Source organism: Elgaria multicarinata, chromosome 16 (genome assembly GCF_023053635.1).
Source record: "Elgaria multicarinata webbii isolate HBS135686 ecotype San Diego chromosome 16, rElgMul1.1.pri, whole genome shotgun sequence".
In the NCBI taxonomy this organism is placed as follows: Eukaryota; Metazoa; Chordata; class Lepidosauria; order Squamata; family Anguidae; genus Elgaria; species Elgaria multicarinata.
This window is the reverse complement of record NC_086186.1, coordinates 13,469,255-13,482,382: the sequence shown is the minus strand read 5'-3', so window position 1 is coordinate 13,482,382 and position 13,128 is coordinate 13,469,255. Positions and strand designations below refer to the sequence as shown.

The following is a 13,128-nucleotide window of genomic DNA, read 5'->3' as shown; positions in this document are numbered from 1 at the left end:
TCCTCTGAGGGAAGGAAGCTGAGCACTGGAGTTAGGCCAAGAAGGCCAAGATGTGGCCCCTGTCCCCCAAAGCCAGGATCATTTCCAAGCCTGCCTGCAAATGGTGGGTTGGGGGGGGGGGCACAGGAGAGCCACAAGACCATCTGGCCTCACTAGCAGCCAGGATGGGCAGACACACCATTGGCCTAGATCCAGGGGTCTCTGCACGAAGGCCCCTGGGACAGAGGTGGACTCAGGCAACTGCAGGGGGCCGGCTCACAAGCCCCACAGCCGCGTCACGCAAGCCCGATGGACTGGTGTAGCTGTCCTGGGAAAGGGAAACAGCCGTGGGATTGGGCTGATCAGGGCTTCCAGGCTCCAAGAGAATCCTCCGGTGTGACCTGACCCACTGCTTCCCCCTAGTTTTCCAGAAGATGGAATCAGGCCCAGATCCCAGCATGGTCCGCATCGCCAAAACCTACTGCGTGGCTTTGCAGAAGCTGTCCGTGAAACGGAGGTGAGCACCGAAGCCGCACATTGTGGGGGCTGAGGGCCCAGGCAGTGCCTTAGTCGAGGCCAGAAAAGCTGGCGAGGAAAGTCAGGTTGCTTACCTGTAACTGGAGTTCTTCGAGTGGTCATCTGTGCATTCACACTGATGGGCTCTGCGCCTGCGCGGAGACTGAATCGGGAAACTTCTATAGCCTAGAGTTTTGGCGGGAACCCCTCCCCCTCCTATATATATATGCTGAGGTTCCCGCCCTAATCCCTCAGTTTCTAGGAGACCGACATTGTGGCCTTCTTTACCGAGAGATGATAGTACTATGAAAGTACATATTAGAAAAACTTTCTCCAATACACCAAGAGGGGTTGGTGGGTGGGTTGTGTGAATGCGCAGATGACCACTCGAAGAACTCCAATTACAGGTAAGCAACCTGACTTTCTTCTTCGTGGTCTCTGTGCATCACACTGATGGGCGATTAGCGAGCTAACATACCTTGGAGGTGGGATGGTGTCTTTAGTGAAGAATTTCTGACAGTACCGCTCGTCCAAAAGTGCAATCCTCTCTAGCACGTACGTCGAGTCGGTAGTGTCTTATGAAGGTGGAGGGTTTCGCCCAAGTAGCTGTCCTACACAGTGTGGGCAGAGAGACGCCTTTTCCAAAAGCCACCGAGGTCGCCACCGCTCTGGTAGAGTGGGCGTTGACTTGTGATGGCATTGGCAGATTTTCGAGCTCGTAGCCGAGCTTGATAGCCTGTACAACCCAGGCTGCCAGTCTTTGAGAAGTGACAGGTAATCCCTTTGATTTACCTGCGTATGCTATGAACAGTCTGGGAGATTTCCGGAATGACTCCGTTCTTGCGTTATAAAAAGCGAGGGCTCTACGGACATCTAGGGAATGCAAGGTGCGTTCTAGTTGGGTTGATGGAGACTGGAAGAAAGAGGGTAAGACAATGTCCTGTCCCAAATGGCAGTCTGACACCACCTTAGGGAGAAAGGCTACATCAGGATGTAATACTACCTTGTCCTTATGGAAGGAAGGTAAGGTGGGTCTATTCTCAGAGCTGCGAGTTCCCCAGCCCTTCGAGCTGACGTTATTGCAACTAAAAACGCTACCTTGAAGGACAGGAGTCTAAGGTTCGCTTTTGCCAGTGGCTCGAAAGGTTCCTTTGCAAGGGCATGAAGTACGACTGACAGGCTCCATGTCGGCACTATGGATCGTGATGGGCCTATGGTGTTCGCCAATCCCTTCAGAAAGCTCTTGATAAGTGGATGTGAAGGTATAGTCTTTTTGTCAGCAGAATCTGCATGTGCTGAAATAGCAGCTAAATACACCTTCAAAGAATTAGGCTTAAGGCCGGTCTGGTGTAAGTGATACAAAAACTTTAGGATTTGAGTGACGGAACAGATTAATGGGTCGAAGCCGGCTTGTTTGGCAAATGTGGAGAAACGTTTCCACTTAACCAGATAGGAGCGACGAGTTGAAGGCTTTCTAGATTCTGTAATGATCCGTTGTATCGGGTCAGGTAATAAGTCTTGGACTACGGCATTATCCTCCATGCTGTTAGTCCCAACGTGTTGGGGTTCAGATGTCTGACCCTCCCCTGATGTATCGTCAGAAGGTCTGGTTGCTGGGGGAGTCGATAGAATGTGTTCTCTGATAGGAGAAGTAGCTTTGTGAACCAAGGTTGGCGTGGCCACCAGGGTGCTACCAGGATACAGTCTGTGTTGTCCTCCTCTATTTTCATGAGAACGTTGGTCATCAGTGGAAAAGGAGGGAACAGATAGAACAGGGTTCCCTTCCATGATACGCTGAAGGCATCTCCTAGAGATCCCCGGCTGATCCCTGCATATTTTAAATAATAAAATATTATTTTCTTTTTACAAACTCTAGGCGCTGCAAAGCAGGGAAGTCCCTAAGTTGAGTCTACCACAATGGCAGTCAACGAAGAACTGAGGGATTAGGGCGGGAACCTCAGCATATATATATATAGGAGGGGAAGGGGTCCCCGCCAAAACTGTAGGCTATAGAAGTTTCCCGATTCAGTCTCCGCGCAGGCGCAGAGCGCATCAGTGTGATGCACAGAGACCGCAAAGAAGAAATGCGGGGTCCTCTCATGAACCGTTGGGTTTACAGGTGGAACAATCCACATCCACTGTCCAAGACCCAGTATATGACTCTATTATTTCAGATTCAACAAAACCAGTTGCCATACCCATGTTACCGGCTTTGCTTGAAACTTTAAAACAATCGTGGAAATCACCTTCAACAAATCCCCCATCCTCAAAGAGGTTGGAGGGTATGTATAAGATCCAGCAATCTGAAGTCGAATTTTCATTTCAGCACCCGCCACCGAATTCGATAGTCGTTGAGGCTTCACAGGGCAAGAGTAGACATCAACGTTCTTCCCCTGTAGACAAAGAAGGGCGTCGTTTAGATCTTCTCGCTCGTAGATTGTACACTTCCTCTTCTCTGGCACTTAAGGTGACAAATTACCAGGCAGCTATGTCTGGCTATCAGCTACTGCTTTGGGATAAAATCGGAAAGCTAATGGAACCCTTACCTGAGGACAAGAAACATCTAGCTAGACTCTTCCACTCCGAGGCTTCACAGCTTTCCCATCAGCAGATACATACCTCGAGACACCAAGTTGATTGTATAGCGAAGACCTTAACAGGAACCACAGCACTCCGTCGCCACGCATGGCTACGATCAGCGGGCCTTTCTCAGGAGGCACGCTCTAGAATAGAGGACTTACCTTTCGACGGGATTGGTTTGTTTAATGCTAACACGGATAGCTCTCTTGACACGGTGCAAAAGGCAAGAGCGACAGCTCGTAGGATGGGCTTCAACCAACCACAGCAACAACCCCAAAGACTCTGGTCTAGGCCACGCTCATCATACTATCCCAACAGACAGCAGTATTACCAAGCTCAACCTCGACAACAACAGCAGCAACAACAACATCTGCAGCAGGCTCCTCAGACACGTAAGCCATTCGCAAACTTCAGAGGCAGAGCTTCCTCTCGTAAAAACGACGGTTCTTTTAGGCGGCGTCTTTGATTTTTTCGATACGCCAGCCCAACACACCAATTCTACCACTTTCTTTAACGATAGACTTTCCCGATATTATCAACAATGGAAAGCTATCACTACTGATACATGGGTCCTCTCGATAATCCAAAAAGGATACCGTATAGAATTCGAAACCCTTCCTCCCCTCGGTACGGTAAAGATCACAACACCTACGTCACCTCTACTCCAGGAAGTAGACATGTTACTTGCAAAAGGCGCCATCGAAGAAGTTCCCTGGAGTCGACTCTTAAGAGGTTTCTACTCTAGATATTTTACCGTACCGAAGAAAGACAGAGGGCTTCGCCCAATTTTAGATTTACGCTTATTAAATACACATGTCAGTACCAGAAAATTTAGAATGATATCATTGGCTTCTATCATTCCTTTACTATCCAGAGGACAGTGGTTTGCATCTATTGATCTTCACGATGCATATTTCCACATCGCGATAGAAAGCACATACCGCAGGTATCTACGTTTTATAATTGGGCATAACATCTACCAATATAGAACTCTCCCTTTCGGCCTTTCCTCTGCCCCGAGAGTTTTTTCCAAATGTCTGTCTGTTGTATGTGCTCATCTTCGTTTGAATGGAGTAGAAGTCTACCCCTATCTTGATGATTGGCTTTTGGTTGCACCAACAAAACAAATTCTTCAAAATTCGACACAAATTACTTGCTCCCTATTATACAAATTAGGACTATATATCAACTATGAAAAATCCCAATTACAACCCTCACAGGTCATCCAATTTATCGGGGGAATCCTCAACTCCATATCCGCCTGAGCTTTCCTGATCTGAGCTGGCAGTGACTGAACAAGGAAGAGACCTTGGGGTTGTGGTGGGCAGATGGGGTTACCCTATAAGAAAAGGAACTGAGAATAAAATGGCCAGTCTCATACTCCCCTTATACCCAATCTATGGTGTGACCACACTTAGAATGCTGTGTGCAGTTCTGGTCACAGCACCTAAAAAGGATGATGGAGTTGTGGGGGGGATGGAGACAGGGGCCACTAAAATGATCGAGGTGTTCATCTTTTGGGATTTTTTAGCTCAGAAAATAGGCAAGGAAGACGGGACATGACAGAAGTGTAGAGAAGTGTCGCTGGTGTGGAGAAAGCAGATATAATACTAGAACACCACCTTAACCCTAACCAGAACTGGAGAGCAGGGCTTCAAGCAGAAATGTGAATAATACTGTGGAAAGCACATCAGGAAACTCCCTAAAAACCCCAGCCGTTTGGCATAGGAATTGTAATCTCGGAATGCTTCCCCGTAATCACCCAAACAAAGCGCCCAAACCAGCCCCATATGGACCCTTTCCGGTTCCCCAGTGCCCCCCCCCCCCCGATCCAGGTTACACCCTCGTGAGAACAGCTGGAGGGTCCCTCTTTACCTGTGCTGGGGCTCAGCGGCCAGCCTGTGCCCCTCTTTGTGACCCCTCTCGTCCTCCCGGGGTTCCGTTGAGCATCCCGTCCCCATCCCGCCCCCCCCCCCCCGTGACCAAGGCCTCTCCATGCCTTCTCTGCAGGACTGTCTGTATGTGGCTTCTGACAGCGGAGTGGCCCAGATCCGCACAGCCACCTGCGCCGCATACAGGACCTGCCAGGACTGCATTTTGGCCAGGGACCCCGCTTGCGCCTGGAGCCCAGTGCAGGAAGCCTGCCAGGACCACCGCGGACAGGCTGGGTAAGTGTGACAGCGCTCCAGCGCCATGGGGCTTTGTGCACACGCTGCTTTCCTCTCCTCCAAAGCAATGCTGCCAGGGTCCCAACCCGGCAGATGCCTCGCTCAGCGCAGCTTTGAGTGGGGCCTTTTGGGACTCGTGCCTTGGCCTGGGGCCAGAGAAGAGGCAGGTGGCAGGGCCACGACAGCTGCTCCAAGCGGCCGCTTCCTCTCCCATGGAAAGGGAGGGGCACGTTCACTGCCCCAGTGGGTCGTGGGTCTCTGGCCAGCAAGGGGAGGGGGAACACCGCTTTCTCAGCTGCCTGCCTTGTCCTCTTCTCAGGCTGATCCAGGACATCACATCCGTGAAGGTGCTGAATTTGTGCCCCGTGCAGAGCAAAGGGGTGTGTGTGTGTGTGGTGGTGGTGGTGGTGGCGGCGGCAAGGCGCCAGAGCTGTTCCTGTTCTGGTTCAGCAAGTCACTCAAGCCCCCCCCCCCCCCCGCCCAGCTAGAGCTGTGACATATGCCAGTGGGGGTGGGCTGAGCTTTGGTGGACCTGAGAGGGAAGATGCTAAACCCATGTTCTGGAGGATCGGGGGGGGGCAGGCGGATGCATGGGCTCCCCCTCTATTGCTTTCCCTGAGGCTGAACGTGGGCGGCATTCCTCCTCGTCCCAGATGGCGAGCGGAGCGCTCTCTCTGCGTTCACATGCTCGCAGAAGGATCCCCGGCCAGCGCAATCAGGAGGAACGCGTTTGCAGCAGGGCCCCCCGACAGGCTTCCAACTCAGGCTTCCCCTTAGCTTGTGGAACTCTCTGGAGGTCTCCAAGGGCTGAGGCCCCCGTGGGGGACGATTCGGGGGCAGCCGCACACCTTGGGCTGGACGAAAGAAGAGGCCGTTCAACAGCTGCCCAGCGGCAGTGGTGGCCGCATCACAGGCGCTGCCTTCTATCCCGTGTCTCTCTCTCTCCCCCCTACCCGCCAAGGGAGACTTGGAAGCTCCGCCCTCCGGGCCATGGGGCCCCTCTGCCCACCGTCTCCATGGAATGTGGGGTTGCCTCAGTCACAGCTGACAGATCTTTCCCTCTTGCTGCACCAGATGGGGAACTCGCCCCCACAAGATCAGGATTTGGCCAGCCATATCCCCCCGTACGGCGGGTCTAGAGCTGGGGGTCTCCAGCCTGACCCCTCTCTTGGCCCCCACCCGACCCATCCTGATTCTTACTCTTTTTCTTAAGATGCCCTGGAGCTGCTCCTCCTTTTTCTGGGCTGGGCGGCTGCTGGGCAAAGGCCTGGCCTCCCGCCCCATCTGCACTGGGCTCCCAAGGGGAGGCTTTGTGTGTTTCGGAGTTCAGGCGCCCGCCTCTGCTCTGACCCTTGGTTCTTGGGCAAGTGCCTTCTCCTTTGGCCTCCCCAGTGGGCCTTCTGTGAAATGGCCGTGCTGTGACTGGCCAGGCCCACCACGGCAGCCACTTCGTGAGACTTCCCCACGCGCCCTCAAAGGGCCAAATGGGCCCATTGTCCAAAAAGGACCAGGGAACTGTGGTCTAGAGACATCCAGATCAGATGGGGGCTCCCACTTGCTTCTGGTGCTGAGCAGCGCTCTGTACGCTGCGCTGCTGGAGGCTTGGAGCAACGGGGGGAGCGCCCAGACCCTCTCAGGGCTGTGAGGTCTGGCAGGGGTGGGGGCCGCCTTGCCCAAGCATCCTCTCACCTTCTGCTTTCTCCCTGGCAGAGGTGCCCACCACCATCGAGGTGCCCGTGCTGCTCTCTGCCCGGGTGCTCCTGCCCTGCGTCCCCCAGTCCACGTGGTCCAGCTGCGAGTGGCAGAGACCGTCCCCAGAGGCATCAGTCTACATCGTGCGCAGCGATGGACTGGAGTTCACCGTGACGGCGGAAACGCTGGGGGAATACACATGCCGCTGCACAGAGTCTGGGGTGGGGGCGTGGGGGCCTCCTACAGCCTGGGGAGCGCCAGCCAGGGCGGGCACAATCCCTGCCGGTCGGGCGAGCGCAGCTACAGCATCCTGGTCGTCGTCTTCTGCTTCGTCTTGGGCGTCGTTGTGAGCAGCGGCTGCTTGTTGCTCCATGAACAACGCCGGCGGGAGCGCTTGCAACGGGAGCTGATCTGCCGGGAGAGGAACGGGCTGGACCTGATGCAGTCGATCACCACGAGCTGCAGCCACGAGCCACAAACCCCGAGCTCGCCGGAGGACGAGCGCCACCTGCTGGCCACGGCCAAGAAGAACGGCAGCCTCAACGGCTACCCCCACCTCTACATCAAGGAGCTGGACACGGAGCAGGCCCGCATCTACCTGACTGGGGTGCCGCTGGCCAAGTGCGACGAGACCTCCATCTAGAGCGCCCTCTTGTGCTCACTCTTGCTGGTGCCCCGTGGAGGGGGGTGGGCGGCTGAGACCTCCACCAGGCTGGTGTTAGGCCCTCTGAAGAGTTGTTGGGGATGGATTCAGAGGAGGAAGAAGCAGAACCTTTACAGGCAGAAGCTAGTGTCACGGCTGCTGAACTGGTGCCAGCTGGGAGTGGGGTCAACGCAGAGAATGAAGTGGAAGCAGAGCCAAGTACCAGCGAGCCTGTGATTAAACCAGCAGGGAGTTTGGCCAATTCAGAAGACACAGAGGGAGAAGCAACAAACTTACCCGCACAGTTGTTTAGGCAGCATAGGGCAGAAAAGGAGGCCCGGCGCAGATCTCTGCATATTTATACTAGACGCCAATAGGGAAACACCTGTAGCTGCCAGGGAGGGGTATTTAGAGAGCTGGGAAGCAACAGAAACTTTGCCAGAGATTATCTGAGCATTCTGTCCGGGAAAGCTGCCAGGAAGACCAGCTAATTAGACAGAGATACAGATGTGGGCAGCGTGCCCAGACAAACCTCAAGAACTTGGCCACAAACTCAGCAAACAAACAATGCAGTTCGTCTTTATCTGTGCTGTGAAATAACACAGTTAACTCTTTAATATCAGAGTACAAGACGTTTAAACATAAGGCAAAGTCCAGTTCCGTTCCAAAAGTCAAGGGCTTACGAGAGGTAGCGAGAGTCCATGGGCGGATCCACACTTAACCTTTGGGACGCACTGACGGCGATTTGGGACGTCCCGAAATCGATATTGAGAACCCTACCTTTTGCGTTTCAAAAAGAGGAGGAGGAGGAGGAGGAGGAGGAGGAGGCCCTCGCGGGGACGGGATTCAGAGTTGCTGCGCACGGCGCCTTCGCCGGGCAATCAGCTGCCGCCCCCGTACCCGCCGTCCTCCTTCTGCCGGTGAAAGAGTCACCCGGGGCCCACCCGGGTCGGAGAGCATCGCGGAAGAAGCCCCCGCTGGCTTCCGCCGCGATGCTCTCCGACCCGGGTGGGCCCCGGGTGACTCTTTCGCCGGCAGAAGGAGGACGGCGGGTACGGGGGCGGCAGCTGATTGCTCGGCGAAGGCGCCGTGCGCAGCAACTCTGAATCCCGTCCCCGTGAGGGCCTCCTCCTCCTCCTCCTCCTCCTCCTCCGCCTCTTTTTGAAACGCAAAAGGTAGGGTTCTCAATATCGATTTCGGGACGTCCCAAATCGCCGTCAGTGCGTCCCAAAGGTTAAGTGTGGATCCGCCCATGGACTCTCGCTACCTCTCGTAAGCCCTTGACTTTTGGAACGGAACTGGACTTTGCCTTATGTTTAAACGTCTTGTACTCTGACATTAAAGAGTTAACTGTGTTATTTCACAGCACAGATAAAGACGAACTGCATTGTTTGTTTGCTGAGTTTGTGGCCAAGTTCTTGAGGTTTGTCTGGGCACGCTGCCCACATCTGTATCTCTGTCTAATTAGCTGGTCTTCCTGGCAGCTTTCCCGGACAGCTGGGTCCTGCCTCATCTGTGGCGCAGGGCCAGATGGGCTCCTACAGTGGCCGGAGAGGGCCTTGCCAGATGGCCTCCCTGTACAGCAGGCCAGAGGGGCTTCTGCTCCAGCCCTGCTCACTCTTCTGGTAGGCAGAGGAGTCCACGCGGATGGATTTCCGTGGCCTGGCCACGTGCTCGGGCACTTACGACTGCTGCTTGCTTTCCAGAACGTTTCTCCGCCTGCCTCTTGTCCTTCCTACTGCTCTGCTCCCTGGGTTGGGCCTGGGGCCAGCTTCTCATGGAGTGGCCTGATTTAGCCTGTTCCCAAGTAGCCAAGAGGAATCAGAGGAACTGAACTGGGTTTCCTGTAGGCGAGCACGCCCCTCGCCGCCACCCGCGGACGTGGTGGCGGTGGCAGCACTTGGCATGTTGACTGAGAAAGGTGGGGCTGTGCCATCCGCTCCCCTGTCCACCTCCATTTCAACCCCTGCAGCTACACTTTGGACAGAGGCTGCTCCCTGCCCTGTCCTGGTAGATTCCGTCTGATAAATGTGAAGGAAGATGCCACCGCCTCCCTGCAACAGGGAGGCCAAGGAGAGGAATCCTTTGAAGCCCCCTCACCCTGCCAAGGGGCACAGACGGTCATTCCTTGCCTGGGAATGTGGCCAAATCTGTGTGCCCCCCACGCCGATCCTTCCCCCTCCCTCTCCTATTCTTACCCGCCCCCTCCCCTCCCCTCCCTCGTCACTGTGGTGCCCCACAAGGCTTCTGCTCCCGAGAGTCAGGGCCAGGGGCCACCAGTCTATGAAACGGGTGCCGTGCGCTCCTACTGTTGTGTTTTTGTTGTTTGAAGCTCTTGGATTTGTGACTTATTAAAAAGAAGGAAACGGAAGAGCCTGTTGGCTGAATTCCTGCCTTTGGCTTCTTGTGGGCAGCAGCTTGTTTAGCGCAGAGACTGCACATGTGAGTCTGAAAAGGGCACCCAGGAAGCTCAGCCTCTGCCTCCCCCTTGGACAAATGCCCAGGCCCTGGACAGCCACATTGCACCCAATGGTGAGTCCCTCTCCCTCCTGCAGTGCACCTTAAAACGTGAGTGCCCTGCTGCCGTGGCAGAGCGTGTGCCTTCTGCACGCCCTCACCTTCCCCTCTGCAGCCCTTGATGGAGGCCGTCTGTCTGGCCCTCCTCCTCGCTACAGTGGCTGCTCTTCTCGGAGCTGCGTTTGGCCCCGAAAGGGGCAGGCACTAGGTCTGTGAGGGGAAAGGGGGAGCGGAGCAGGGCCCCATCCCAGCTTTTAGCAGTCAGTGCAAGAAGCCGTGTTTGTAACAGATTTCCGTGTTCACAAAACTGGCTGCCCCCCCCCCCAAATGGCTTTGCCCCATCACCCACACGTAAGCACTGTGGGAAATCTTTTAAGGAGATGGAATTGCTACACCTTTGGCCTGTTAGCACCTTTGGACCCTTCAGATCTCAGGCCTGAAAGAGACCAGATAATGGTTCAATAAAGCACTCAGCTGCGCCGGCCCATGGGAGCTGCCAGCACCTCTTCCAGAGAGGACTTGGACCGTGTTTGCTTGGCTGAAGTGTCCTGGGTCAAGGCCTCCCCGGGGCAATGGAGCGGCTCCCAAGACCTGCCTGCTCCAATGTAGATGTGTATTGTCTGCCCCGGCCTGAGTTTCTGCTTCCCAAAGGAATGATAAAACTCAGCATAAACGGAACGGTGGGAGTTTGGATGCTAAGGAGACCCCCCTCCCACACACAAGCGACATCCCAGAGGCCATTCTGCAGAAGGGGCAGAGGGCATTTCCCTTGGCTTACCTGTGAATCGTGCAGCCGCGTGCCTTATCTCTACCTGGGGGTGATGGAGGTATCCCAAGGCCTGGGATAGGAAGATGTGGATATTGTCAAGGCTGTTCCTCATCTGCAGAGAAAGAAAAGGCAGGCGTATGTTTCCAATGGCTGTTTGTTGCCTTGGCCATTTGGGAACAGTTCCTTCTTACAGATGGGTAGATAACTTGTTCTCCATGGCTGGACTGACCTGATCCTCAAGCCAGTCACCCCAATGAAAGCCGAAAGGGGGGTTGCCGGACACAAGACCTGTGTGCAACTGCCCTGGCTGCGCCCAGCAACGAGGAACTCCACTGGGAGTTACTGGGGCTCAGGAATGTAGATGTCTCAATTTTTCAAGGGGGGGGCGCATGGGGCTAGACTTGTAAAGGGGGGACTGAGCCTATTTGTTTACATTTATTTATATATTTCTATTTCTGGAAACCATCCTTCAATCAACAATGGATCCCAGAGTGTTTAAAGCCACATATTGAAATAACAAATACTCAACAAAATACTACATTCTAATTATATTATGGTAGTTTACACACTACCCCACCATCCATTGTCCTAAACAATATACCAGTGTTCTTCAAACGTTTTTCCCCATGACCCAATGCAAGAATATCAGATGCCATCAAGACCCTCTTCCTGTGCTTTTTGTTTATTCGTTCAGTCGCTTCCGACTCTTCGTGACTTCATGGACCAGCCCACGCCAGAGCTTTCTGTCGGGCGTTGCCACCCCTAGCTCCCCCAAGGTCAAGCTTGTCACCTGCAGAATATCATCCATCAATCTTGCCCTTGGTCGGCCCCTCTTCCTTTTGCCTTCCACTTTCCCTAGCATCAGCCTCTTCTCCAGGGTCTCCTGTCTTCTCATTATGTGGCCAAAGTACTTCAGTTTGGCCTTTAATACCATTCCCTCAAGTGAGCAGTCTGGCTTTATTTCTTGGAGTATGGACTGGTATCTTCCTTCGCTCAACTTTCCTTATGGTCCAGCTCTCGCAGCCATAGGTTACTACGGGGAATACCATTGCTTAAACTATGTGGACCTTTGGTGTCAGTGTGGTGTCTCTGCTCTTAACTATTTTATCAAGATTTGCCATTGCTCTCCTCCCAAGAAGTAAACGTCTTCTGATTTCCTAGCTGCAGTCAGCGTCTGCAGTAATCTTTGCACCCAGAAACACAAAGTCTGTCACTGCCGCCACGTTTTCTCCCTCTATTTGCCAGTTATCAATCAAGCTGGTTGCTATAATCTTGGTTTTTTTTAGGTTTAACTGCAACCTGTGCTTAGTAGACTGAAAATGACTGACATGTAATATGCTTTTGACTCATTAGTCAAGATGTACTGTGTTGATTTAAAGAGATTCTTTATAATTAAGTAAGTCCCAGTGAGCAATCTGGAAATCACTTCTAAGTAAACATGCACAAGTTTAGGTAGCTAAAATTATTATTATTATTATTATTATTATTATTATTATTATTATTATTATTTATTTATTTATATAGCGCCATCAATGTACATGGTGCTGTACAGAGTAAAACAGTAAATAGCAAGACCCTGCCGCATAGGCTTACAATCTAATAAAATCATAGTAAAACAATAAGGAGGGGAAGGATCGGGCCATTATGTGTATATTATTATTAGCTCCATCAATAAACATGGTGCTGTACATTATATATATATCAGACATATTTAAAAGGCAAACACACACACACCCTGTAATTCCTAAATGGGCAACCTTTTATCCCATAAGGCCTGAGGGAGAGAAGAGGAAATGAATCTGGGGAAAGCTGAACCTGACACAAAAGGAGCGCGGCTTTTGTCTTGCAAAGAGATCTGTTGAGCAGCTGAGGAGCAAGCAGGGGTTGCTTGGAGACCATTTAGACTGACTTCCAAACACACAGCAATACAGACAACTGGAGACTGGCAGGAATCTGCCAGCTAGGCTTTGAGCTTACCTATGTTACCTGATTGGGCATTGCTCCCCCCATCCCCCGGGAAATCCTGGTGGGAGCTTGAGGTTGCAAACAAAAAAACCTGTCCTTGGGATAGAAATATTTGGTTATTGGCAATAACAAACTGTAATATCTATTCTGTGGTACTGACAAGGCAAAACGTCTAGGAATATTTTGTGTACTATTCTGGAATTTCTTATTGTACTTTTGTTGACAGCAAATGTGAATGTAAGAACAGTTGAGACTTACATAGTTTTGTTAAAGGAATGCAATTTAATTTTCGAGTGTTG

General features: G+C 52.7%; 1 protein-coding gene across 1 annotated transcript in view; it reads left to right on the top strand.

The window, feature by feature from the left end:
* Positions 1-500, top strand: part of LOC134409748 (maestro heat-like repeat family member 5) — a 61,740-nt gene extending 61,240 nt beyond the window's left edge. Inside the window, exon 29 of the mRNA XM_063142647.1 lies at positions 403-500. Coding sequence (XP_062998717.1) covers positions 403-500 — 98 coding nt within the window. The remainder of the gene's footprint in view (positions 1-402) is intronic.
* The last annotated feature ends 12,628 nt before the right edge of the window (positions 501-13,128 follow it).